At 39.0% G+C, this 26,086-nt stretch overlaps 1 protein-coding gene across 1 annotated transcript in view; it reads right to left on the bottom strand.

The window, feature by feature from the left end:
* HMCN1 (hemicentin 1) overlaps nucleotides 1-26,086 on the bottom strand; it is a 187,720-nt gene that overhangs the window by 148,644 nt on the left and 12,990 nt on the right. The window contains exons 2-4 of the mRNA XM_062003248.1: nucleotides 6,649-6,719; nucleotides 3,185-3,343; nucleotides 2,610-2,732 (exon numbers count right to left, since the gene is read on the bottom strand). Coding sequence (XP_061859232.1) covers nucleotides 2,610-2,732; nucleotides 3,185-3,343; nucleotides 6,649-6,719 — 353 coding nt within the window. The remainder of the gene's footprint in view (nucleotides 1-2,609; nucleotides 2,733-3,184; nucleotides 3,344-6,648; nucleotides 6,720-26,086) is intronic.

Below are 26,086 nucleotides of genomic sequence, written 5' to 3'. Positions count from 1 at the left end.
GGAGATACTTAGATATTTCATGCTTTGCTGGACTGAACCCAACACAACTTTGTCAATGGACAATAATTTTGACCCAGTTAATTGTAGTATTTGAGATCATTACATCTTTACAGAAGTGAAAAAAGGCAATATGCTTGCTTAGTCTTGGTAACACAAGCATTGGATAAGCATCAAGTATTGTTTTGTTGTGTTTCCCTGTAGCTAGCTGATAATATTGCTTCATTCTCCACTTAAAGCACAAAGGGCAAGGATGAGAGTAATGGTTTGAAACTTTACACTCCAAAAATAGCTTTGTTTGGAGTTTCTGAGGGTAGAACAATCAGAAATATTTTAGCAAAACAAGACACTGGCTTGGCAGGGTATTCAGTGTCAATGACTTTGTAGCTCTTTTTTAATCTACAATTCAGCACCAGCTGTCTCTAGGCCCAAAACAAGGAATATGTTTTTGTGTTTATAATTTTAATTCTTTACACATCATTGACTACTCAGATAAAAAGGAAGGCAAGTTTTATTTCTTTTAAATCTTGCCTGAAGGATATACCATAAACAGCTGAGGCAGATTACCATTACGAGCCCTGTTCATTTGCATCCACCTATTGATCCTCTCCTTGAAAATAAGACTCCTGATCCTGAATTGAAATCTGCAGTGAAAGCTTTATTTGGGATGGCAGTGTTTAAGTAAACTCATTTTCATGGTTCCTTAGTCCAGACAAAGCTTTATGTAAGGTCAACAATCACTGAAGTTATTTCAGAGCGTTTTGGTTTCAGTTTTAATACAAGTTATTCAACAAATTTGTGGAAGACTTCTGAAAACGACTCAGAGGTAAGGTTTTCAGACAATATTTTTGTTGACATTCTTCTGCATTGAACAACTTGAATTGCTATGAAGAGCAATAGCACAGTTGTTACATTTCACAATATCAAAACAGCATTTAGTCATGCATCTGAGATTTACACTCGCATGAAGCCAGATTCATCCCTGAGTGTTGGCCTTTATAAATTCAAGTGCAAGTTAAGTAATTATCATATATCTGTGATGTAAATAGTACATAGTCTATGGCCACTGAAAGGAAATGCTATTATAGAATGCAGTGCATTCTTCCATCCTCCTAAAAAACTCTCTGCAAAAATAACACTTACTGATATCACTTGTTGATATGAATCTGTCGCGCAGCCCATGGGCTGTCTAGCACACATTATTTGCTCGAACAAAATGCAGAAATGAAGAGGGGAAGGAGGCAAAAGTGGCTACTGAAATCCTCAGCTTAAAACTTTATTCAAAGACAGACAACATTTAAAGAGAAGCTGGTATTCCTAGAAATGGGAAAGTGCCAAGGAATGCAGAAAGCAGAGGCAAGCAGACAAAAAAACCCAGCACATGCTATTTTCACTTACATAGTGTTTCCTAGCACCTATAAGTGTTTTTTTCTGCTCACTTCTACCTCTCAGAAGCAGAAGAAAACAAAACCAAAACAATCAAACAAAAATCTTATCCTAAAATTTCAGCCCTGGCAAAGAGCATTTCCATTGGCCATATTATGATCCCTTTTATGTAGAGGGATTTGATGGAGTCTCACAGAGTGAAGATGTACCCTTCCTACACAAATGACAGCACAAAGTAGGTCAGGATCTGTACAGCCTCAACAGCAAATTTCTTATCTCTGCTTTTTAACATATTGAAATTTTGGAGGATAAAACCTCTGGGAACCGTGTCTCCTTTTGATCACCTTCAGATTACTGCCAATACCTTATAACATCTCCAATAAGAACTTCAGCTTTTCTAGGCAGCAACAGTAGAAAACTACAATTTATTATTTGTCATTGTCCAAATTCTAGGAAAGCAAGAAAAAGGAACAAATAAAAGTATTTTTTTATTTAAAAAAAAAAAAAACTCATCTAGTTATTGCCTAGGAAGTCAAAGGAAAAGTTTACAGCAGCTATAAACAATTCCAGCTCCCCAGATAACTAACATGTGATTTTTCTCTCTCCAGATTATTTTCTCATGCGCTATTGAAATGTAGTTTCTGCCTAAAATTTACTGGAGTTGTCAAAGAAAATAGTCATTCAAGGCTGGGAGTCAAAAATCAACAATTACCAGTAGGTCAGCAGAGCTGCCAGAGGTATTGAAACAATCTCAATTTAAAAGTTATCACAGTTACTTTGTGAACAACAGAAACCTGCTAGCTCATACCTATCTGTCCATGACATGAGTAATGTTTTTGTACAGACTTACTAGCAATTCAAAATGCTTATTTAAACCTTATATTACAATCTCATTTGGATTAGCAAAGCCATTGGGCTACTCAGAGTAACACAGAACTGTTCCTTATTTTAAATGCTCTGTTCCTGGAAGTCTTCTGGCACAGGTAGAGAGTTGGTGAGGTTCTGTTTAGATACAGGAGTTCACACTTTCCTGACATCAATAAAAGCCACAGCATTGCATTCTGGTACAGCAGATGGAAAAAGAAGTAAGTGAAAAGTGGAACAGAGTCCACGTACCAACAGTAGAACATTTAGAATTTCCCCTTATGCTCCCTAACCCCTGATCAGGTCATTTAGAGCATAGCCCCTGTCTTGTTTTCTCTATCTATTGCAGAGCTCAAAGTTACCTCATTAACTTGTTTTTTGTCCAAGTGAAAAACTTGACCAGAACTTGTTGAGGCAATTTCTTCATAGACTTTGTAGCCAACATGATTCCTGTCATCACAGTCTCCAGTCAGTACAAATACTACCTATATTAAAAAGAATTTTTAAAAGATGATAAAGAATTTTTATCAATTGGCATGGGTTCATGTTCCTTTGCATGAAAGATGGCCATATTGCACTCACTACTGAGGGAAAAAAGCAACAAAGAAAGGTAACAGACAAGAATCACTTTAGAAATCATACTCATCTATCAGCACTTGCACTTCACAGAATATTTATTTCAGAACAACACAAAAACACTCACATATGTGGTAAGTTGACCAAGAATATATACACTGGTAGAAAATTCAGTTGCCCTATTTAATTCAGAATATTAAAAGGAATATTCCTTTAAGGGTATTATTTTTTATTTTAAAAGATCCCTAAAATGGCAATATTATGGTCCCTTCTGTAAAAAGATTTCACCGAGTCTCACATAAAAGACTTACTCTTCAAATTGAGAAAACAGGGAATTAAATACATAAAACCATCGCTGTACCTGTGATTGTTTCTGTTGAATGAGTTGAAGTACTTCATGGGCAAGTCTATAATCCTTGGATCGTGCATCAGTAAAGACATAGATAAAAGAACCAGGAAGAGAAATTTCTAGAGCTATTTTTATTGCCCCGATGCTCATCTCCGGACAGTCTCCACCACCCTGTTCACAATTAGAAGAAAAACAAAGCATTTTTCTAAGGAAAAAGAACATACAGATACTTTTGCAGCTTCTAATAGTTTATTCACTTTTTTATCCTAAGCATTATATGGTTTCTACAGAGCGCTGTCACAGACTCAAGCTCACAAGCAGCAACTGCAACAATTCCTTAGGGAAAATAAGGTCAAAGGAAGGGTTGTGGTTAGTCCTGAAAATGGTTGGTGGCATGGTCACTCTTATCTCTTCTGGGAGCACCATCTTTTGTTTAGCTCCAGCTCTTGTGACAGCTCCATTTCCTACTCTCACACGCTCCCTTAGTGGCTGACAATTTAATTGCTTCAGTAACAAGCAGCCGTCATGGGAGGTCACCATCATAGCCACAGAAGGGAAATGATCTCAGTCAAGCAGTGCTGTGCTCCAGAAGGACCTTTAGATACCAAAACAACATGAACTTGACCTAAACTTCACACTGCAGGGCAGCCAGTGCATGGAGCTCAGCAAATGGGCACACATGCTGTGGCCCCAGCAACCTGTACTGCTAAGTGGGTAGCTGCATAGTAGGAGAGTTTTCTGTGTGTTCATTCAAAATGCTTCCAAGCATGACTTTATTTAACTTTACATGAAACAATCAGTTTCTTCTACTAAATTAACAATTAGAGGAAAATACTGCTTCAATAAAAGTTCACTTTAGCTTACATAAAAGTTAACTCAGTTTATCAAAGACAGAATTTTCCTAAAGAGTTGAATACAAACTACAAAACCTGCTCTTGTAAACAACAACAGATCTCTGTGCTTTCAAGGTGAACTATAAGAGTTGTTTCTTCTATTTCTACAATCAACATGTCTTTACACACACTTACATACACATCTCCACATGCTAGGAAGGAATAAAAACACAATAATGCAGTTGTTGTATCTATTTTTAATTCTTGAGATGAAATAAAAAAATATGTTTTGAGGTTAAATATTCACAGACACACAAACCAAAAAAATCCTTGGCTCCCATAGTCCCCCAGTTCTTAAGAATTTCAGCTGTCCCAAATGAAACGTTAATGTCAATAAAAATTTTTAATCTATCAGTATCTTTAATCCCATTTCAAAGCAAGAATATCAATAAACTTCTCCTCTATGGTAAAGAATGGATACGCCACCATAGCTCTTTTTATAAGTCAGTCCTTTCTAAAGGTAGTCTTTCAGGAAATGCAAGCAGTATACTCCAGAAAGCCTGAAATATAAGAGACAATTATCCTAAAACATTTTTTACATGCATCAGAACTTTACCTTAGCAATGCTTATACAATCTTATGGGACAAATCAGTATACCCAAGCTATTTGTGTCCTGCTCTTGCAAAGCATGTGTCATCATCAAGTAAAAGGCTCTTCCATGAAAAGCATTAACTTACAGACAAAGTCAAGATAATAGCTAAGTTCCACAGACACCTACTTAGAACAAGAAAAAACTCCGTTCCCACCTAAAGTCTACTAGATTGTATCATGTAATATTCTATGTGGCAGCATCTATTTTTTACGTATAATAGGAAGAGCACTGCTGAGCCAAATGGTTATTCAGAGAACAAGGTGAACTTTATAATCATAATGTAGAAAAGGAGTATTTTCAAGAGGCAGCTACATAGAACTATGAAATAAAAAGTAATGGCTTTATTAAAAACAAAACAAAGCAAAAGAACAGAAATTTTTCCCTGAAAACATTCCCTGATTTTCTCTCTGCAATTAAGCATTGTTACAATTACCTTGAAGTTTTCTGGAAAGACAGAGGTGACTAAAGCGCAGCAAGTCTCATTTTCCAATCAGTTTGGATAGATACACAGAAATTTAGGTTGGTAGCTCAGCTCATCTATAATATTGATGATTCTTATGTCTTAATCTAATTACATAATTATTTACTTAAATGGCATTGTATGTACTTACAAATGGATATATGTCATATTTGATTTTAAAGTGTTATCAACAACTCTTACAGAATATTACTTTCATTAAGCTGTCGTTTTCATACTGAAGTACTCAAGGCCTTTTCATAACTGCTGATGTAAGCATATTGGTACCTGTATCATAGGATCATGTAACACAAACTATGTGAATATCTTTTAAAAGATTCCTTCAAATAATTTAACTTCACCTTAAGTTTAGCTTTGTTCATTAATGAGAGTATTTGCTTTACACTGTTCCAAAGTGAGTCTGCCTTAAAATTTCCTCTGCCTCCACAACATTCATTCTTGTGCCTTTTAACTGTCTTTCTAGGAAAAATACTAACAAACCTTTTAGAATGCCCAAAACACCTTTTAAGGAATAGCTGAAATTATTTTCCAGTTTAGCTATTTAAAAAACAAAAAATGAAGACGAGAACAGTATTTAAAGTTTAAATTTCCCTATGAAGGGGAAGAGCATAATAGCTGGCATTTTCTGCCTCCTTGAAAATTTACTAATGTTTTCTCTGAATTTCAGTCTTTCTGCCTGCTTTTAGATTGTTTATTCTTTCTTAACTAGCACTACTGACTTCCAAACAATCTTTTATTACAGGGATTACACCATGTGCTAGTTTCTAAAAGAGAGTCTATCTGGCACTACTGAATGCAGCAAGGTTTTCTAAGGGTCAGAAGCAGTTTGCTTGACTAAAAATCAAGACAATAGGATCATATTTTCTTTCACTAAGGGCAACTCCCAATACCCCTCTTTCTTCCCATCATCCAATCCAGATGTCATTTGTGGTTCATTCTTACCCACCAAGGGAGATATAGTGGTATGCTAGTTTAAAAAACTGCTACTTATCTCCTAAGCATGGCTACAGATGCAATTCACAGTATTTGCAGAAGTTAAAAGTAGATGAGTTAACCTGATGCCTTTGAATCAGCAGGTGCTACATAAGGCATGGCAGTGAAGGCAGTTTCTAAGTAACACTTCATGGCTCTTACAGTCCTTTTGTACCTAAATTAAAACTAATGAAGGGTTCCATAGGAATTAAGTTTCAGAGCACAGTAAGAGTTCATAAAGTTCTGTGAGTAAGTGGCAGGACTATGTAAAACACTAAGTAAGCATTAGCATTAAATATCCTTTCTTGAGTTGTTGAACTGAATCCTCATATAATGATGTAAACAAAGTAATTAATCACTGTAATAAATTCAAATGACCAGAGAACAGGAAGATGACGGATTGTACAAGTAAAGTAGCAAGGTAAATAGCCTACATGCTGATGATGTATTGTAGCAGGAATGCCATCTCAAGAGGAGACATTGGATAAAGGAAACAGTACTGCTTTCTAGAACCACATACGGAATGAACAAGTTACTCACCTGAACATAAAGTTCCCTCAGTTCAAATTGAAATTTCTTTGGATCTGTGGTTATTGTCACTGGACCAATTTCTAGGATTAAAAAAAATGGATAATATGAGGAAAAACAGTTTCCAAAAGACAACTTCAAACAAAGAACTTTCCGATTCTTAACAGTTTGGAAGTAAAAAAGAAACCAAAATCATTTAATGTAAATGAATAATTGAGAATTATATAACCCAGCACTGAAATCCAAGATTCCTAATCTAGGAACTAAATGTCTTAACTATTTATAGACACATAAGGCATTCTGAGTGGCCTTCTTTCACATTTTGTTTTGACCAAGTATTTAATCGCTCTTCATAAATTAAAACTCCCCCAAAGAAATCTGGCTGTAACAAAAAATAATGTCTTTTTCTCAAAACAGTTGTATAGCTAAATGTGAAGGAGAGGTCTTTCTAAACAGAATACAGATATTAGCATCACTGACCACTGTAACAAAAAGATAAATTAAAAAGTCACATCTCTTGCCTGAAAGATTAAGTACCCTCCAGGTAGAAAAGACCAGTGTGAGCCCAAGGCTCAACTTCAGTGATCTAACAGCAGTTGCCAGACAGAACTGACCAGAATCAACTTTATTCATGGTGTTTGCTATGCCTTTGTATGTTGAGAAACAGCAGGACATCAAATTGAAGTCAACTGAGCTGTGGACTGGGGCGTGCAAGTAACAGCAACACGTATTTGCGTGTTTCCCAACCACATGAGCTGTACCACAAGCCTCCCTCTGCCCCTTCAACAATTGCCTTCCTGATTGCTGTCAAATGTTATTCTAAACAGCTGTTTTCCTACAGCTGTGATTTTCTGACAGTTTACCTTAATCTCTCTTGGTATTCATGCATTTCATTCTCTTCCGCTCCTGGGCAGGCATTGCTGCCCTGTCCTTGTGCCAGGAATGGCATTCATCTAGCCCAACAAGCTGGGCCAGGGTACAGAGCCAAAAATAAATAAAGAAAGAAATAGACACAAACAGGGAACAGATTTCTGCTAGTTTAGTGCCCAAAACCACTCAAAGAGAGCAGCTAAGTAGAGGCATACAAAATGGGGTACAGTTATACTGTCAGGGTAAAAGAAAAGCATGAAACTGCAGTGGCGCCAATTCAATACAGCTGTAGCTTACATGGAAGTGCTGCCTCAGCAGACCATGCAGTGCTTTCCAAGCTCTATAAAAGTTAATACGTACTTATCTTCCCAGATAACCTAAATGTTTTTCTTTTTTAAACAGTCCAAAGTTTTATTTCAGTGGAGTTTCAACAACAGCCATCACTAAAGTCTACTATAATCACACATGCGTTTGCTTGGGGGGCTCCATTTATAAGTGCTTTTCACTAAGCGTAGGCTTTAAATTCATTCAAAGTCACTCAGGAGATTACACAAAACCTTTCCTAGAATATTAAACTGTCTTAAGGCACTTTTCCTCATATGGCCTTGAGTCATTTATCTGTGAATGTTATTTACTGAAATGCTACACTATCATCTAAAGAGCCATTATAAGGACTCACCGTTCCTCCACATTCATCATCCTGCCATGCTTCCACTCCTACCACTCCACCTGGTACCATCCTCCTTTGGGTATTCTTTAAAGCAAATGCCTGTAATAAAGCTATCTCTAAAGTGTTTTTCTTCAAATCTATCCCCTGCCAAACACTGTCCTAAAGCACATAATAGTATAAGTTTTATGCACATAATAAAACCACTAGTTCCACTATTCCCTGTCAGTTGAGGGATTACATTTTTCAATTCTAGAGCAGTAAATCCTTTGGAAAGGATTTCTTTCCCCATAAAATAAAAGATCTGAAAAGCAACATTACTTCAGCTAAACTAAAACAGCACATGCAGTTTAGATCGGATGAGAATTTTGCCTTGTTGCTCGGCAGGCAGCAAGGGCTCGCTCCAGCAGCACACAAGGGCCAAGCTCAAGCCCTTGCCAGCATGCCGCAAGATAACGCCAAGGCTCTGGCTGCCCTCTGCTGTGAGCTCAGCAAAGAGCAGATCTTTGAAATGGCACCTAGATTAGAGGTTAGACTATGGCCTAGTCAGCATCAAGTAGAGAATTATCTGTTGTCAGGACAGAACTGAGAAGTTTACAGGAGCCATACAGAGGGTATACACGGTCAATTCTGCAGCCAAGGCCAGAGTTTGTCAGCTTCCCCTGAGGTCAAGCAAGGTCCCAGAAAGGAGTGAATAGAATCATTCACATCTTCAGTCATAATAGTCTCTTCCAAGAGACAAAGGGCAGCAACATGAACAACATTGATACTCCTAGTGTAAGACAGCAACCGTGTATCTTTCCGTGAGCTCTTACCTGAGGAACATCAGGAACACTTCCAAATGTAAGCAGTGATACTAGTACTGATGTAAACCTACAGCTACAGTCAGTTTGCCAACACTAATTGGCTACCAATACAGAAGACATCTGGAATGGCAATAACCACCCAACTCTGGGCTGTTTACTAACAGTGCTGAACATTGATCAATTATCCAGTTCTGTTTTCTCAAGCTTCGTTCTCTGTATCCAATTCACTATAAAGGCCCAGTTATAACACTTTACGAGTAGCTACCTACTAAGGATTAAAAAGGTAAGAATGATGATTTACACTTATCCAACCTCCAGATAGCTGTCTGTCCTAAAGGCAGATATGTAGAAACCTTTAATCACCTACCAGCAAATTGGTCAAGAAGGCCAATGGCATCTTGGGATGCATCAAGAAGAGTGTGTCCAGCAGGTCAAGGGAGGTTCTGCTCTCCATCTACTCTGCCCTGGTGAGACCTCATCTGGAGTACCATATCCAGTTCTGGGCTTCCCAGCTCAAGAGAGACAGAGAACTTCTTGAAAGAGTTCTGGTACAGGGCCACCAAGATAACTGGGGGCTGGAGCATCTTCCTTATGAGGAAAGGCTGTGGGAACTGGGGCTGTTTAGTCTGGAGAAGAGGGGACTGAGGGGGAATCTCATTATTACAAGTACGTAAATAGTGGATGTCAGGAGGTTGGGGCATCCCTTTTTTCTATGGTGTCTAGCAACAGGACAAGAGGTAATGGGATGAAGCTGGAACACAAAAAGTTCTATTTAAATATAAGAAAAAAACTATTTCACTGTGAGGGTGAAGGAGCCCTGGCAAAGGCTGCCCAGGGAGGGTGCGGAGTCTCCTTCCTTGGAGGTCTTCAAGACCCACCTCAACACGTTCCTATGCAATCTGATCTAGGTGGACCTGCTTTAGCAAGGGGGTTGGACTAGATGATCTCTAGAGGTCCCTTCCAACTTCTACCATTCTATGATTCTATGAAATTGGGTCCAATGCATCAGGCCTTTGCCTCACTACAGATCACTCAGGAGCAGTCATCAGAAACATCTCACAGTGCTCTCTTGTCACAACTTGGCATAACTAAATAAAAGTAAAATACCTTTAATTTCTATCTCAAATCTTAGTGGCCATTTTTATTCCTCAATCAGCTGACCAACATACACCCACAGAAACAGGCACTCGTACCCTTATGTTTTAACTATTAATGCAAATAAAATGGTGCTCCACTTTTAACTGATTCCAAATTTCTGTATTAGAATACTAAACCCAAGCATTTGACTTTAAAAATAGAAGTTAGGTAAGTATTACATACTGCTACCTAAGGAAAAAAAACCCTGCATAAACCCACCAAACTCTAAACCTTCTGCTTCATGTTCCAAAGTGAAGGACACCCTCAGCTCTGATTAAAGATGATAAGAGCTTCATGGATAAACACTTGGCTGAAATTTTGCAGAAGCATGAGCAGCATTGGACATGCTCCCTACAATCACAATGATTCCCCCAAGACCAATGCACACCCCACTGAAAAGACCCTCCCCAACAGACTCTGGGAGCACTGGACTAAGCCAAAATGTTTTGTACTAGAAAATGTAATGAGCTATATTTTCTGCTTAAATTATATTCTCTCAGAATTCAGTTGCTTTTAGCTTTCATACTCTAACCTGGGTATAATTACAATTTTAAGAGCCCAAGAATTGCAGTGAACAACTTCTCCCAGACTCTTATCCAGGAAGGAAAAGCCAAACAAACCCAGCAAGCTCACATCTCCTTAATGTAGTCACATATTTTTATTAACATTTTTCCAGCAACATAACTTATGACTATTAACTTCAATCTAAAAACTTCAGCTTAAGAAGACAAGTAACTGGAATCAGATTGCACATGGAGTTTTTCTTCAGTTGGCTATTCAAATAAAAAACAGATAGACAGTCCATGCAAACTGCAAAGCACTGCTAAGGTGCCTACTCTAGCACTAGTGAGGCATTACTGAAGCTCCATCCTCACAGGTGGCAACAGTCATTACCCTTGTCATCACTCATTCTTCACTGGTCACCTCAGAGCAGTGGCCAGTGCCTGAAAGAAACTCAAGAGACCAAAGATTTAAAAGAAGTTTTACTAAAATGTGCTTGAGTAAGTGCCATCTTTGCATAATTTCCCATTGTTAGAGCATTTATGAGGCTATGCCCCTTTTTTTCTCCCCATTGTTATTTTCTTTTTTTTTTTTAAAAAAGGGGGCATAGAAACATTTTGGTTGGAGAAGACCTTTAAGATCATTGAGTCCAACCACTGATGTAGCACTGCCAAGCCCATGACTAAACCATTTCTCTCAGCATCTCAGCTACATGGCTTTTAAATATCTTCAGGGATGGGGATTCCACCACCTCCCTGGGTGGCCTGTGTCGGCATCTAACAACCCTCTCAAGGAAAAAGTCCTTCCTAATCTCCAATCTATACCTCCCTTGGTGCAACTTGAGGCCGTTTCCTCTTGTCCTACCACTTGTTATTTGAGGGAAGAGGCTGACCCCTATCTCACTACAACATCCTGTCAGAGAATTGTAGAGAGCAATCACCACAGAATCACCACAGAATCACAGGGGTTGGAAGGGACCTCTAAAGATCATCTAGTCCAACCCCCTTGCTAAAGCAGGTTCACCTAAATCAGGTCACACAGGAAGACATTCAGGTGGGTTTTGAAAACCTTCAGAAAAGGAGACTCCACACCCTCCCTGGGCAGCCTGTGCCAGGGCTCCCTCACCCTCACCAGTAAAGAAGTTTTTCCTTAAGTTTAAGTGGAACTTTCTGTGTTCCAGTTTTTACCCATTATCCCTTGTCTAATCACTAGATACTACAGAAAAAAAGTGTTACCTCATCCCCTTGGCATACACCTTCTAAATACTTGTAAGTATTAATGAGGTCCCCCTTCAGTCTCCTCTTCTCCAGGCTGAACAGTCCCAGATCCCACAGCATTTCCTCAGAAGGAAGATGCTCCGGTCCCCTGATCATCTTGGTGGCCCTGCACTGGACTCTGTCCAGCAGTTCCTTGTCCCTCTGAAGCTGGGGAACCCAGAACTGGACACAGTACTCCAGATGAGGCCTCACCAGGGCAGAGTAGAGGTGAGCACTTACATCAACTCTCTCAGCACCCTCAGGTGGATGATAGCCAGCCCTATAGATTTGCTTGCATCTAAGTGGAGCAGCAGATCACACACCATTTCCCTATGTACTAAAGGAGCTTCATTCTGTTCCCTGTTTCCATTTTTAAAAAATAAAAGCTAGCTTAGAGATCTACAGGGTATAAAATGTAATATGATCATCTTTTGTCTACTGCAGTCAGTGCTAAGTTTAGCTTACAGACCTCAAATGCAGTTGTCTAAAAGTTATTAGCCAAACGTCCTAACAAATAATAAAAGTCAGGTCCTGATTTGCCCAGTACATCAATAAATAAAACCCTGTTAGCTCTGTCTTGTAAGAACTACAGTCATAAACCACAGGATGTGCAAAGTAACCTCTTCTACCCAGACATTGTTAAAATAAATCCAGGTTTGCTACAAATTCTCTCATATACAGGTGATGCACAAAACAGCCTTAGAGTTTCTTAAGGCCCTAGCACAAGTAGTACTACGTCACACTCACCATGGCACTACTTATAGAAAATCTAGTCCTGCAGGTTGGAACTAAGGAAAAGCTTTAGTTTAATAGATCTGCAGGAAATAATACACTTGAATGTCCCCTCTAGTTCCACTGGTAGGCCAGATTTCACCTACTGCTGGCACACAGAGAAGAGGCAAAGAGATCACAAAACTTGACCACATGTGATTAAACAACACCAGTGGCTATTAAATGCTCCAAATGTCAAAAGATTGATACAAAGCAAGGGTTTTTTTTCCTTCATGGGGACAAGCAAACATAATCCAATTCTGGCCTATTCAAGAGACCTACCTTCCTTCTCTCTTCCTCTGGCTCTTTGAACAGCCCTGGAGGTCTGTTCTCATCAGGGGGCCAGTAGCCATCATTTTCAAAATGACTTTGTCTTTCTCCAGACAGCTCTCAATGGATCATTGCCCAAATAACACAGCCATAGCCGAGAACTCAGCTAACAGTCCCTAAGAGAGGTCAAAGGTTTGACAGAGCCATGGAGATTATGTGAGTCTCTTACAACTAGGTGGTCCCTTGCATTGAAGCCTCAAGCCATTCCAGTGGCATCCCAATACATACAGAACTGCTGCCCATGCTCTTGCACATCTCTTCTGTGTTCAGAGGGGTTTGGTTTTACACTCCTCAGCTCACTACCATCAAGAGTGTAGATGCTCATACTGTTTCTTATTTTCTAATAAGACAAAGCACCAGCAGATGCAAGGAAAAAACAAAAGAAGCATTTGTTGATGCTATACAGCATGCAATCTTTGACCAATTTGCTTTCCCTCAGTATACAGGCAAGAATAAACAACTGATAAGGACTACAGCCACAGCTTCCTTACTGTACAGCATGGGAGAAGCAATCAGTTTCTGAAGCTAGCTTGCACTTAGCTCACACTGAACATCTGAAAAGGTCATCCAATTATGTTGTTTTTGTTTATTTCCCCTTGTTAACAACAATCTGAACTGAGTAAAATTCAGTTCATAATGCTCTTCAAATTCTTTCTCCAGACAGAGCTCCAGTTCAGTTCAGGTCTATTTCTGTCTCATCTCTCGGTCTGTGTATTTTGGCAATACTCCTTCAACACTTGTAACAGCACTAGATAAAGAACTTACAGTAAATAATAGGATAGGAATGAATTTTACAGTGCTATTTCATTATTAATAACCTTAACATGTTGAAGGCAAATCAAATATCATTTTAAACTCCAATATTCATTACAAATTTATACTTAGTATTGCCTTACAAAATTAACTTATTTACTACAACATCCAGCAAAGATTCATTTTGAGCTGCTGCCCACACACCACTGGCTGGGCTGCTGCCAGCCAGGAATAGCTGAGCTCCACCGTCAGGAGCCTCTTGGCACTGCAGGTTACTGTGAGCTCACCCATAAGGCTCCTTTCTTCACTGAACTCTGGTTCCCACCATGTCCCCAAATGTATCACACCACAGGAGATGTCGAAGTAGCAGGGGAAAGAAAGAAAAAAAAAAAAACCACAGCTTTTTATTTTCCCAGAAGAGATGAATCCAATTAAAGTCTAATAAAAAGCTTCTGCTGTTTAGGAGATTATATTCACAGATTACATCCTTCAAAGAGAGTGGGCTACCTTACTCAAGCCAAGTCAGCCTTTTGATCATGAGACAATCAAAACTGAAAAAGCAACTGTCTCTTTCCTGCTGAAACTGCAGCCACACTGCTTTCATGAAGGATATGTGATTACTAATGTGCTCAGCACCCACATCTACATAAAAACAACATAAGCAAATAAAGTTACCAACAGCAACTTCAGCATCCCGAGAGCAGGACAACCAGTACTGCTCAGTCCATGATGACGAGAAACACTCCACATTCACGTTATGTGGCACATAGCAGTATCCCAAGTCAGGAACACTACTTAACATCTGTAATGACTATACAGTTATTAATAAACCAGGAGCTAATGTTTTCTTGAAGGAGTCATTCTCCTAACAAGCTTTATGGAGATCACAGCACTCATCAGTTGGTGCTTAAAACTTTCAAGAGACTACGGAAACAAGGACTTTGCAGAATAAGTTATTATATTAATCCTATGCAGATCTGTAACAGGTTTATGTTCCAGTAATGCCTTCATGGTGTTTCATATTTAAGTAGGTCTTTTAAGGGGTCTTTGATGAAAGCGAGTACCATGACCTGGGATAAAACAGAGCACCACAGTTGTTAGACACAAAGCTCAGAGTGTGGTAAGTTTTAGAGGGGGTTCGCTCTGTATAGGATAACAGAACATTCCTTCAGATGCCATAACAATCCTTGGAAAGTTATTTAAATAGATTTTCCTCTGAAAATTATCAGGAAACCACATAATTAATCAATTAGCCCTAAACAAGGAGAAAAGATGAGAGTTCTGTAACCACAAACCTACTTAAACTTGCATAATTAAAACAGCTAAACAAATTCTCCTGTTTTCATACCAAGTCACTTGTTTCAAAAGAACATAAAGAAGGAAATAAAATATTTCTTTTTAAAAATTCTAGGAGAATGAAAAAAAAACTTGTGTGCATGCATGTTTATACACACACATGCCTGAATATCATGCTTGAGGATGAATCCAGTTGTCATCCTTGGAGAGCACAGACTTCTAAGCAAAACAAAAATAATCTGAGACCAGTTGTCCAGAGAAAATTTTTGTCTCATTTAGAGCAACTCTCCTAGTATTCTGAAAGTAAGTTTACTTCCATACCAAAAAGGTTTTTTTCTTTTTACTGTTAAAAATGCATCTGCTTTCTTGAAGTCAATGACATCTTATTGATCTCAATTATAACAGGCCCCAGCTCTCCTCCAAGTATTACTCAATAAAATAAATTGCTAAAGGATTACCAGTGTAAAACCATTAAGAATTTAAACTGTTTCCTCTTAGCCATTGTAACAACTGTAAATTCAAGACTCCATGCATCATTCTAAATAAATGTCCAGTTCACAAAACTAATCCATAAGCAGCTGATAGAACATGTAATTTTACAGCTGATGACAGTCTGTATACACGGATTATTCTCACTCTGACAGCATCCAGTTGTATTACCCCAGTGCTCTGACACCAGTTGAATGGTGCCTCAAGTACCAATGGAACTAAAGAAGCATCAATTAGTTTGTAAAGTTAAAGCATCTATTTAAAAATGCTAGAAGAAAGTCAGTTACTGATGTAACAGATTAAAGTGAACTTTTTAGTCCTTTTCAAAATCTATTATTAATTTTAACAGTGAGACTTTGTAAGCAGAAATATAAATAACAGACCCATTTCTTACTCTTGGTGAGGGTCTGTTTGATAGATTGGACCAGGTGATCTTTCAAAATCCCTTCCAACCTGGGCTGCTGTAGAATTCTATTGCACAAGAAAGTGCTGGGAAAATGCTGCAGAAAATGTGACTACAAAATTGCTTATATTACAGAGCTAATCTGGGCAGAGGAGGACATTGAAACATTTAGGGGGGGGGGGGGGGAGTGGTTTGGATTTAAATGTCAATTTTAAAAAGAAGACATAGCAATCTTTTTAATGCCAGATAAGCCTCTCAAAACCCTCATTAGAGCACTGTTTACTCTGGTAACTGGCAAGTCAGCTCTTCCATCCTTTAACTTCTGCCTGTATCGTTTGTAACTGTATAATTTCCTAAAAGGCACCAAGAAAAACATTTTTAACCAGCAGAAATCATTCAGTAAGGGATAAGCTTATTATAGAACTATAGGGAATTGAGTCTGAGAAATTCAAATGGCCATGTCAGCCTCAGGGGAAGGAGAAAGGAGTCACATTGCTAGGCTGAGGAGTTTCTCCATGACTGCCAGAATAGCTTGGTAGTGACACCAGTCTTACGCATCTCCTTCCTTCCTCTGGTCCAAACCAGTGAAAATACCTTGGGGTCTTGGCTTCTGGTTCTTTCCAGCTCTCACTCTGGAGGAGCAGAATGCAAAGGTCTCCGTGACAGACATGCAGGCTGCATGGAGGAGAACCAACCACATAGTCAACTCTAGCTGGCACACTACAGTCTCCGTAAATTTAGCTGCTGGGAGCCATTTAACAACCATACGAGAAGTAACAAAATGTTCTTCTCCTCTCTCTGTAGCATTGCACTTACTTCATACGTTTAATCTGGAGGAAGAATGAAAAAACAGAACTTGCCCCCACAGTAGTCATGCAATTAATCTCTGAGAATATCTGTTAAATAAGCTCTGTTCCACAGAAGCCTCCATTTCTGACTGTGCTGCTAAGGATTTGGCTACAAGACAGACATGTTTACTTATCACTTTGGAAGCAGAATCTGCAAATTTGGTGACCTTATGTAAGCTTCATGGTATGTAAACAAGCCCCCAATTCATCTGTAAGCATCGTTTCTGATGACAGTCATTTGGTGTATAAAACTGAAGTCTCAGACAACTAGCAAAACACCTTATAATGTAACAACCTATTATTTTTAAATCAACTGAGAAAAAAATGGAAGAGAACCAGAGCTGAAAGAGAATTGTGAACTTGTTCAGAAAGCATCAGCTGTGAAACAGTGTGTTGGGGGTTGCATCACCAGCAGCTCAACTATGCATGCAGAACATGTCACCATCTCTGTCTGAGTTAGCTCTCAAAAGCTCAAAAGCCACTTCATTCATTCTTCAGACTCTACCCAAAACATCCCAAGTATAAGTTTTTCAGTAGATGTTGCTGCCCTGCTAAGCTGAAGGACATTGATGGTGTCTCCACTGAAAAGATACAGACACAAGGATTTAATCAACTGTATGGATTAAAGCTCAATAGATTATCAATGGTTTGGATTCCAAGGCAAAAAACTAAACAGTTCCGAGGTTTGCTCTTACCCCTTCCCACTCTCTGAGCAGGTAAAGCAACGCTAACTACTAGCAGTACTACAGTGTAGTGTCTTAACTCCCTGTATAAGCAGCTACCAACTTGAGGAGGCAGCCAAACCTACAGGTTTGGGTCAAGATAAACTCAGAATTAAGCCACCAGAAGTGTTTGACAAGAAACTAATTTTAAGGCCAGAAAGTACAGAACTAACACGGGCACATCTAAGTTCCAGGGCCTGGCCCTTCCCCTTGGCCATTCAGAGATACCATCTACAAGTCCCAGAAGCTGTATTTGTTTCCTTTCCACTGGCAGCTTGCTTACAAACACATTGCTTTTTTGCCAACTCTTCTACACAAGCAATAACTCTAGGCAGCTCATTAAAGCAAGATTCATGAGAGCTGAACTGAGCAGCTATTAATCCATACAGATTTACCCAAGCTTATCTACAGACCACAGCACAGTGCAACTGGCTGTAGTTCGCAGCGTTGGCAGGAGCAGAATCTCGTTCTGTGCAGATTTCTATCACCCTTTTGCAAGGGCTCATCTCCCTGGCAATGACCACAGGGAACATGACATAACCAAACGTGTGCTGGTGTGTGTGAACAGCACAGGAGGTTAATGGTTATAGGAAAGCTGTTTCATGGCTTTGGAAGAAGAAAAAGGAAAATAACAAGAACATTTCTGCTCTTGATGCAGTTTTGAGTGGTCAGTAGTTTTTAAGAGAGGGAGAAAAACATTAAGTATTATCTGTGGATTATAAAATTCCACCAAGTTCACTGGTGTAAAGATGCAAGCATGCTCCAAACTAGTTAAAAAAAGCAGGTGTAAGGAGAGAAGAAAAAAAGATAAAAACATTAACTTTTTTACCCTAAACAAAATAGTCCTTTTCATTTCGCAAGGACAACTTCAATTGGTTAAACAGGAATACATTATGCAAAAATCTTGTTTTCCATTCACTCATCTTTTAAAATGTGTTCAAAATAATGCCCCTATTTAAACAGAAATTAGCCTAGACTAACTCATTTGCCTTGATCTCTGTTCCCCAGTTTCACCTTCTGCCTGGCCCAGCCCAAGAAGACTGGGGTTCATTCAGCTGAGTACTGGAAAAACATGGAATTCTCACATGAGTATAGAATAATCCCTAAACAGTCACCAAAGTTACTCTTAAAGAATTATTAAATTTTAAAAGTAGAAGCATCTATTTCACTAAATTGTTCAGCCTGTTTCTACAACACGGGGCACAAAGCTTTTTCTTTAGAGAATTTGAATCTGTGGCCATGAAGCCATCAAGCTCCAAAAATGAATCAGAATCATTTAGGCTGGCAAACACCTTTAAGACTATGGAGTCCAACTCTTAAAGGTACCACTAACTGTTTCCCTAAGCACCACATCTACACACCTTTTGAATACCTCCAGGGATGGCGAGTCCACCACTGCACTGGGCAGCCTATCCCTGGACTTGACAACCCTCTTGGGGAAGAAATTTTGCCATAACTTGACTTCCTGTCAATGAGTCCATCAAAAGCTTTTTTTTTTTCCCAGACACAATGCAAACCCTGAAAAACATTCACTCTGAATGTGCAGGTGCTTTCAAATACACTCATGCTGGGATATTTTAAGTGGCAACAGCTCCCCTTGCAAGTCAACACAAATGATAAGTGGGTGTTAATTTCTCAGTACATTAACTGGGGATGCCACCAGTGAATATAGAAAGAGTGCTTTTAGTGCCAGCCCGGATTTTTGTCACTCACCATCATTGTTGAATACAAATAAAGAGACTCACAAGCTGATCTCATTGCTGATGTTTGCTATCAACAGATGGCATGTTCAGCTGCTCTGTTACCAAAGTTTCCCACTCTAGTTGTGCTAGCAAAAAAAATGAAGCCATGCACCTACCCATTCAGCATTTCTTTATTTTGCATTTTCCCTGGGCTTCTCATCTCACTCTTTCATCAGACACAATACATCTAGCCTTCTTATCGCATTAAGACTTTTCCTAAACAGCAGCATTTGCTTTAGATGTTACTACAGCAATGTCCACCCTCAAGTAGTTCACCACTACTGTCACATCAGAGCCAGCAAGGGAGTACTCCTCATCCTCTTCAGAGTGAACTGGTTTAGCAGATTATTATGAAGCAATTTTTAAAATTATGAGAGCCTGGTAAGATTCCAGAAGTGCTGAAAGAATGAAACACATCCAAAAGCATCAAAAATAGAAAGGAAAAAGATCAATTTATATGGTCTATTGGAAATCGTTAAACACCCAAATCATCGCAGAATGTATGTCACTCATCTTTCTTTAACAAACAAGTACACTATTTATACAGACACAATATATTCTTCTAGCTGAAGCTAGTCTTAAAGTAGATTGATCTTGCCCTCATTGATTGGATTTTGCCTTTGCTCTGGTGTGGGTGGCTTAGTTTTCCTGCTAAAAGGTCTCTCTGGCACACCCTGAAGTGCCAATCTCATGCCTGATGTCCTTTATAGACAGCAAGACTTAACAGTGCAGCCATCCAGTAATTCAACACAGAACCTTGAACTACTAGTTTCACCTCCGCTTACACGCTTTTACAAATATACTTTTCCAATAAATTCTGCTAGCAATGACAGCTCTGGTCTGCTAGTTCTGCTGACAAGTACAACCTAAACTTAAAGCAAGGGAGCATCATTCTAGTAGAGGAACATCTTAACCACAGATACTGTTAAACAGCATAAGCAGTTCAGATCAGAAGAAAATATGCTTCTGAACACCTTCCCTTCAGTGGGGCTTCACTGCCTCATGCAAATTTCAGGCCTCAGGACAGCATGTGATAATGGAATAGCTTCTCTTCACCAAAGAGCAGGCTCTTTAGAATGTGACTTCTGTCAGCTCCCTTTCTGCTTTTAAATATATTCTGAATGACTTTCTCATCCCAGCCATGAGACTTCCACCATCACCTGTCTGAGAAACAACAGCAGTTGGCCATCCCATAGCAGTCTTTGCCAAGAAGAAAGCACAAGTATACAAACAAATGGCAGTGCTACAGGTACACAGAGCTTCTCATTTGTGCCTCATTTCTCACATCCAAAAAGAAGGCTCAAAATCACAACAAAAATACGTATTCACAAAGCAACATGAAATTCCTACATATGTGAACAGTCATGCTAACCTTCTTGAACAGTAATGTCAAGGAACAAAGACCATAAGCACATGATCTACTACACAATAGTCTGATGTGAAGGATCAAGGAACTACCCGTTCATACAAACTGCCCACTGGCATACTCATGGTGAAGACTGTTACTCCATGCAAGTTATGAGAGATTAATGTAAAGACATTAATAGTGACTCAGTCTTTCTGTGAAGCTCTTGTTCAGGTGTCTGCAGTACAAAACAGAATCTAAATGATTGAAAGCGTATCACTCAGGTTTAAATCATCAGTTCTGCCAAATGGTTTCTTGGTTGCCCCAGGCAAACCATGAGGGTCTCATTCAGAAAAACATTTGGGCATATATGAAAATTGTAGTAAAATCAAGTGAATATATATACAAAAACATGTCATTCTTAAGTGTTTTCCTTAACTATAGCTTAAGGTCTCCAAACTGTGAAGAAGCTGGTGTTTCCCATCTTCCATCCTTTCTTTATCCCTACAGTAAAAGCTGGATATTCTGGGCAGGGTTATTTATCATTGTATGAAGACAGAGATACTTTAACAGCAAAAGTCCAACTGTAAAGATATTAAAGATATTAATACAAATGTTACAGATTCTTTTTTTTTATGATTATGTGGACTAAGAACCCAGTATACCAACTAAACTACATAAACACAGATAAAACTGTCCAAACATCTACCTTTAACAATAAACAAAATGTAACTAAAAAAATAACCTAAATGAAATTCCAGATTATGTCTCTCACATATGGTAAATTAAAATACTCTGTAATAAAGTTCACAGTACATTTCTACAAAGCTAGTGTGTCATGTCAGGAAATATAAACAAAATCAGGAAAAAATTAATTCATCTCATTCTCCAAAGTCATATCTTGCATTTACTAAGCTTTCAAGCACGTTATGTTGCTGATTAACAGTAATGCCTTAAGGCACAACCTTTTTCCTTTTTCTGAACTTCAGAGTTAAAAAGTGCTTTGAAATGTCACCGAGGCATACGATTCTTACTCAATGATAACATTGGAGAGCACCCTATAATTTAAAACACCACACTTCTAATTGACAAAATTGAGTCAAGTAGGAAAAAGCATGATGAATTCAGATCCTATCCTGAGTACAACAAAACTTCAAACAGTGCTGAAAAAAAAATGAAAAACAGCTGAGCTAATAAAAAACAGACCTTGCTTAAACAATCTTTCATCAAATAAATTTAACCTACATTGTTACTCTTGGAATTTGGGAAAGTAGGAGGAGACAGCAAGGTCTGAAGAGATGTGAAGGGATATTTGGGAAATATGTAATATTTAGCAAATTAGGAAAGCAGACAACCCAAGCCAGACTCTGACCTCAGTTATACTGGTGTAAATCCAAGCTAACATTACTGGCTGTAATGGAATGGCTCTGGATTTACTCCATGTTAACTGAGATCAAAACCTGTTCAATGAGACAGAATATCAAAGTGGAAAAAATGGCTTTTATATCTACACAATGGGACACTTCATGGCAAGTAACTAAGAAACTGTTTAATGCCATATAGCTACAACACAAAAGGCAAGATGTGCTTGACTCATCGCATAAATATCCACAGCCAAAACTTCTAAAGTTTTAAAGGTTCAAAATCTGTCTCTAAAAAAAGCTTTATGCAAATTAAAGAGTTAATTTAAAACATGCTTCACTTATTTTGGGATTTTCTTGTTTGCTGGTTTCAAGAACAACTTTTTCCTTATAACTAAACTGAAAGAGGTTAGATTTCGATTAGATTATTAGAAAGAACTTTACTATGAGGGTGGTGAGGCACTGTCACAGGTTGCTGGGAGAGGTTGTGGCTGTCCCATGCCTGGAAATGTTCAAGGATAGGTTCAATGGGATTCTGAGCAAGCTCATCTAGTGGCACATGGCAGGGGAGGTGGAACTAGGAGATCTTTAAGGTCCTTTCCAATACAAACCATTCTACAGTTCTATGACCCATCTCAGCCTATACTCTTTACAAAGCAAGGCGCTACCCCAGGAAGCAGAGACGCATCAGCATCTTTAAGAGAGCCGCTTCTTCATGCCCTTTACAGGAACAAACTCATCCTCTCATACCACTCACAAAGCTAGAGCTCCATTCCCATAACATTCCACACATCTCTACACTATAGAGTATTTCTGTATCTTCCCTCTAAAAGAGAAAACATGGGTATATATCAATACAGGTGGCTATGCCAAATCACCGTGAGCTTAAAAGATTTTTAAGTGCTGCCAAATTCTTTCAAATGCAGTTTGGCCAACACATATTATTTTTATCTTCGTATACCATGGTTCATTTTAGGCAACAGAATAATATTAATTGACATTTTCAAAGGTGGGGAAGAGGATGGGTTTTTATCCAATTGACCTGATTTCCACTTTTTGCACAGTGTTGTTGCATAAGCAACAACAGTAATGTTTAGAACAAAGCTTGATACACAAAGCAGACACATTTTTTTCCTCCCATTGTCAGCACTCACAGAGACTGTCTAAATTTGCACACACACAGATCCTGTGTAACTCAATCTTTCCGGTTCAATTCAGTTCATTAGCACTAGGGATACTCATTCCCTTCCCACTGCAGTTCTGCCAGCCAAACAAACTGCCAGTGCTGCTTTCCAGAACCATCCTAACTCAAGTCATCACTTCCTCCGCTCAGCAGCGGAGTGGTTCGTGCACACTCTTTCTAACCAAGCTAGCAAGCACTAAGAGTTTTAACAAGCTGCTAACCTGGGTAATTTTTGAATTGGAGTTGTAAAGCAGCATTCATGGCAGGGATCTGAAAAGGCCACAGCCTCAAAGAAGAGAGAAGCAGATGGCAAGTGCAGGGCAGTATTTTTTTAATCCAGTGCAGCTACATCTTTAAGAAAAATGTATGTGTGCAGATTCAGCCAAAATTTCAGAGAATGAAGTATCAGTCCATTGATCCAGTTCAGACCCAGAACAAACTCTAGAAACAAACTTGCTCACATGGCTAATGTAGAAAATACGTGTCCTCGCTACCACTCATCATGCTAATGCAAACATGATCATTCACACATACAGGAAAGAAACACTGAAAGATTTCTCCTTCATCTCCTGCACAAACTTCTTTGTGGCCAACACAGCACTTCTTTCAGAGCACGTTGCCTTTAGCAGCAATACATTTGATTGCTAGGATCTAGTTTGTGTATGCAAAAGATACTCCTGCCAAGACATCTTGAGATAAAGGAGTGGAGCGCTGAGAAGGGACACTGAACCTCTGAGGGAAAAGGGTCAATGGAAATTTTGAGGAAGGGATGGGCTGAAGGCAAAGAGAAAGAAGATAAAAGATGTGTGAGTCCAACAGATAAGGAAAGAAAGGAAAAGAAGAAAGGAAAAGAAGGAGTAAACTTTTCAGGAACAAATAGTGATTTGTGGGTTTGTGGTTAACAGAGGACCATGACCCAGGAGGAAGCCCCATTAATTCCTTGTGCTTTGATTCAGTTTATGTGAAATTTAAAAGGGGAAGACATGACCAAACCAAAGCAAAAAAAAAAAAGCCCATTCATCTGAAATGCCCTAAGGCACCAAGATGTAGGTTTTTAAGTAATATGTGGCTAAACCAAGAGGCAACTATCCTGGACAGGCATCATGTTATGTTCTCCAACTGCTGTAGGTAAGCAGTCAAAATATTACTCCCATCATGTAGTCTACCAGTAGTCTACTAGGGGCCATGCTGGAGCTTGACTTCATCTATGCTGAGAATATGTCTGGTAAAAGACAGTGCCTGCACAGTGATGCTAAAGATCTGTAATTAAAACCACAATACTATTGTGTTGGCTCTGTTACAAACTAAGTCACTACAATGAAAAAGAAGTGCCCCAATGCAAAGTTATTTGCTCCAAGATCGGCGCTATTAGAATCCTTCCACCTGGGCACTCCAGCTATTGCTGTTCTACCTAAAACCATGTGCTTGCCGAGCCATTTCATCTATTTACCGTCTAAAAAACAAGCTCTGGCATGGTAGCTGTAGAGTCACAGTCTCTTGAGGATTTTGGTAAATAGAATTATAAATTACTATGGAGGCATAGAAGAAACCACAGTATTCCTAGCTGTTCTGAGGCAGAGGACTTTTTTCTGCACAACTTTTCTCCTCTTCTTCTGTGCTTCAATAAATAAGTGCAAAAGCATACTAGTTCAGTGAACTAACTAAGACCTCACTAACTAAACAAAAGCTCTGTCCTTTGGAAAACAGACTCGGACATACCATTGTACAGCTTAGGAGAACTCAGGAAATGTTTCAGTGATATTCAGTATCCCCAGAGACACTTAAGTTCAGCTCATGAAAATACACTTGTGTCCAAAGCATGAAAATTACAATGGCTTCCTGCTTACACCCCTCACCCCCCCCAGGCTATGAATCTAATTGAAACAAGATGGCAGGAATCCAGCAGTAACCTATAGTCATAGATTAGGGCTGCTATCCTGAACAAACAGACCAGACATTTAGCTGGGACTATGGCAACACAAGACATTCCTTCATTTTCATTTAATTATGCAAACCCACCCCCACTCACTTCACTTCAGCAGGGTTTTTCCAGCCTGAAAATCTAGGGGCCCATTCTGCTTTTGGTTATATTACATGGCAGAACAAACTCCAGGGTTTGTAATTTAGCCTACAGTGATAAAGCTGATACTGGGAATTTGGCTCTACTATCTGTCAGGCTACACAAAGTTATCTTTTAAAACTCTCTTCATATTTTGTAGTTCTATGGCTGGGAAAACACAGGAGAGGAAGGAAGTATTACAGCTCCCATGAATACATTGGAACACTGAAATATAGAGCTGAAGCTCACTCCCTCTCCATTGCAGTTCTGCAACAAGCTCTGCTTCGTGAGGAGACAGCTGTCTTTCTGTAGGAGTGGGCTCATGCAGGCACTTCTAAAGAGTCATTTAAAACTCTCTCTGCACATCACAGTTTATTTTGGGAGTCTAATTATATTTTACACAGGCTCTGAACACTTACACGCTTGATTCATTGTACAAAATAATCACACACTAACTGTTGTGTCACCAAGAGCATATGGTAAGGAAGCTACTATTCCAGAGTGAACAGATGAGACTGCTAATAGAGATACATTACTGAAAACAAATTCAACACTTTCAATTATCCTTCATTGCATGTGATGTATGCAGCTTGTTGGCTTGCTGTCTGGGAACATGTCCTTTTCAAATATGCATATATATTACCATTAATGCTTTACAGACTGAAAACTGTGGCTAAGTATATTTTAGAAAAATGGCTACAACTTGGGCAGAGTTGGGAAACTGCACACAGAGTCTCTGGGAAGAGGAGTACCAAGGATGCCAAAGAAAATAGAGATGGAAGAGTACACAGGATACAGAACAATAAGTTAACATATCTTCATAAATACACACAGCCTGTTCACATGTGCAACACACATTAATCATGTGCATCACAACCCCCATTTGCAGCTTATCCACCTCATAGCTGCCA

The sequence above is a fragment of the Colius striatus genome, chromosome 10 (assembly GCF_028858725.1).
Source record: "Colius striatus isolate bColStr4 chromosome 10, bColStr4.1.hap1, whole genome shotgun sequence".
NCBI classification, from domain to species: Eukaryota; Metazoa; Chordata; class Aves; order Coliiformes; family Coliidae; genus Colius; species Colius striatus.
Note: the sequence above shows the minus strand (reverse complement) of the source record. Positions and strands in the feature narration are given on the sequence as shown.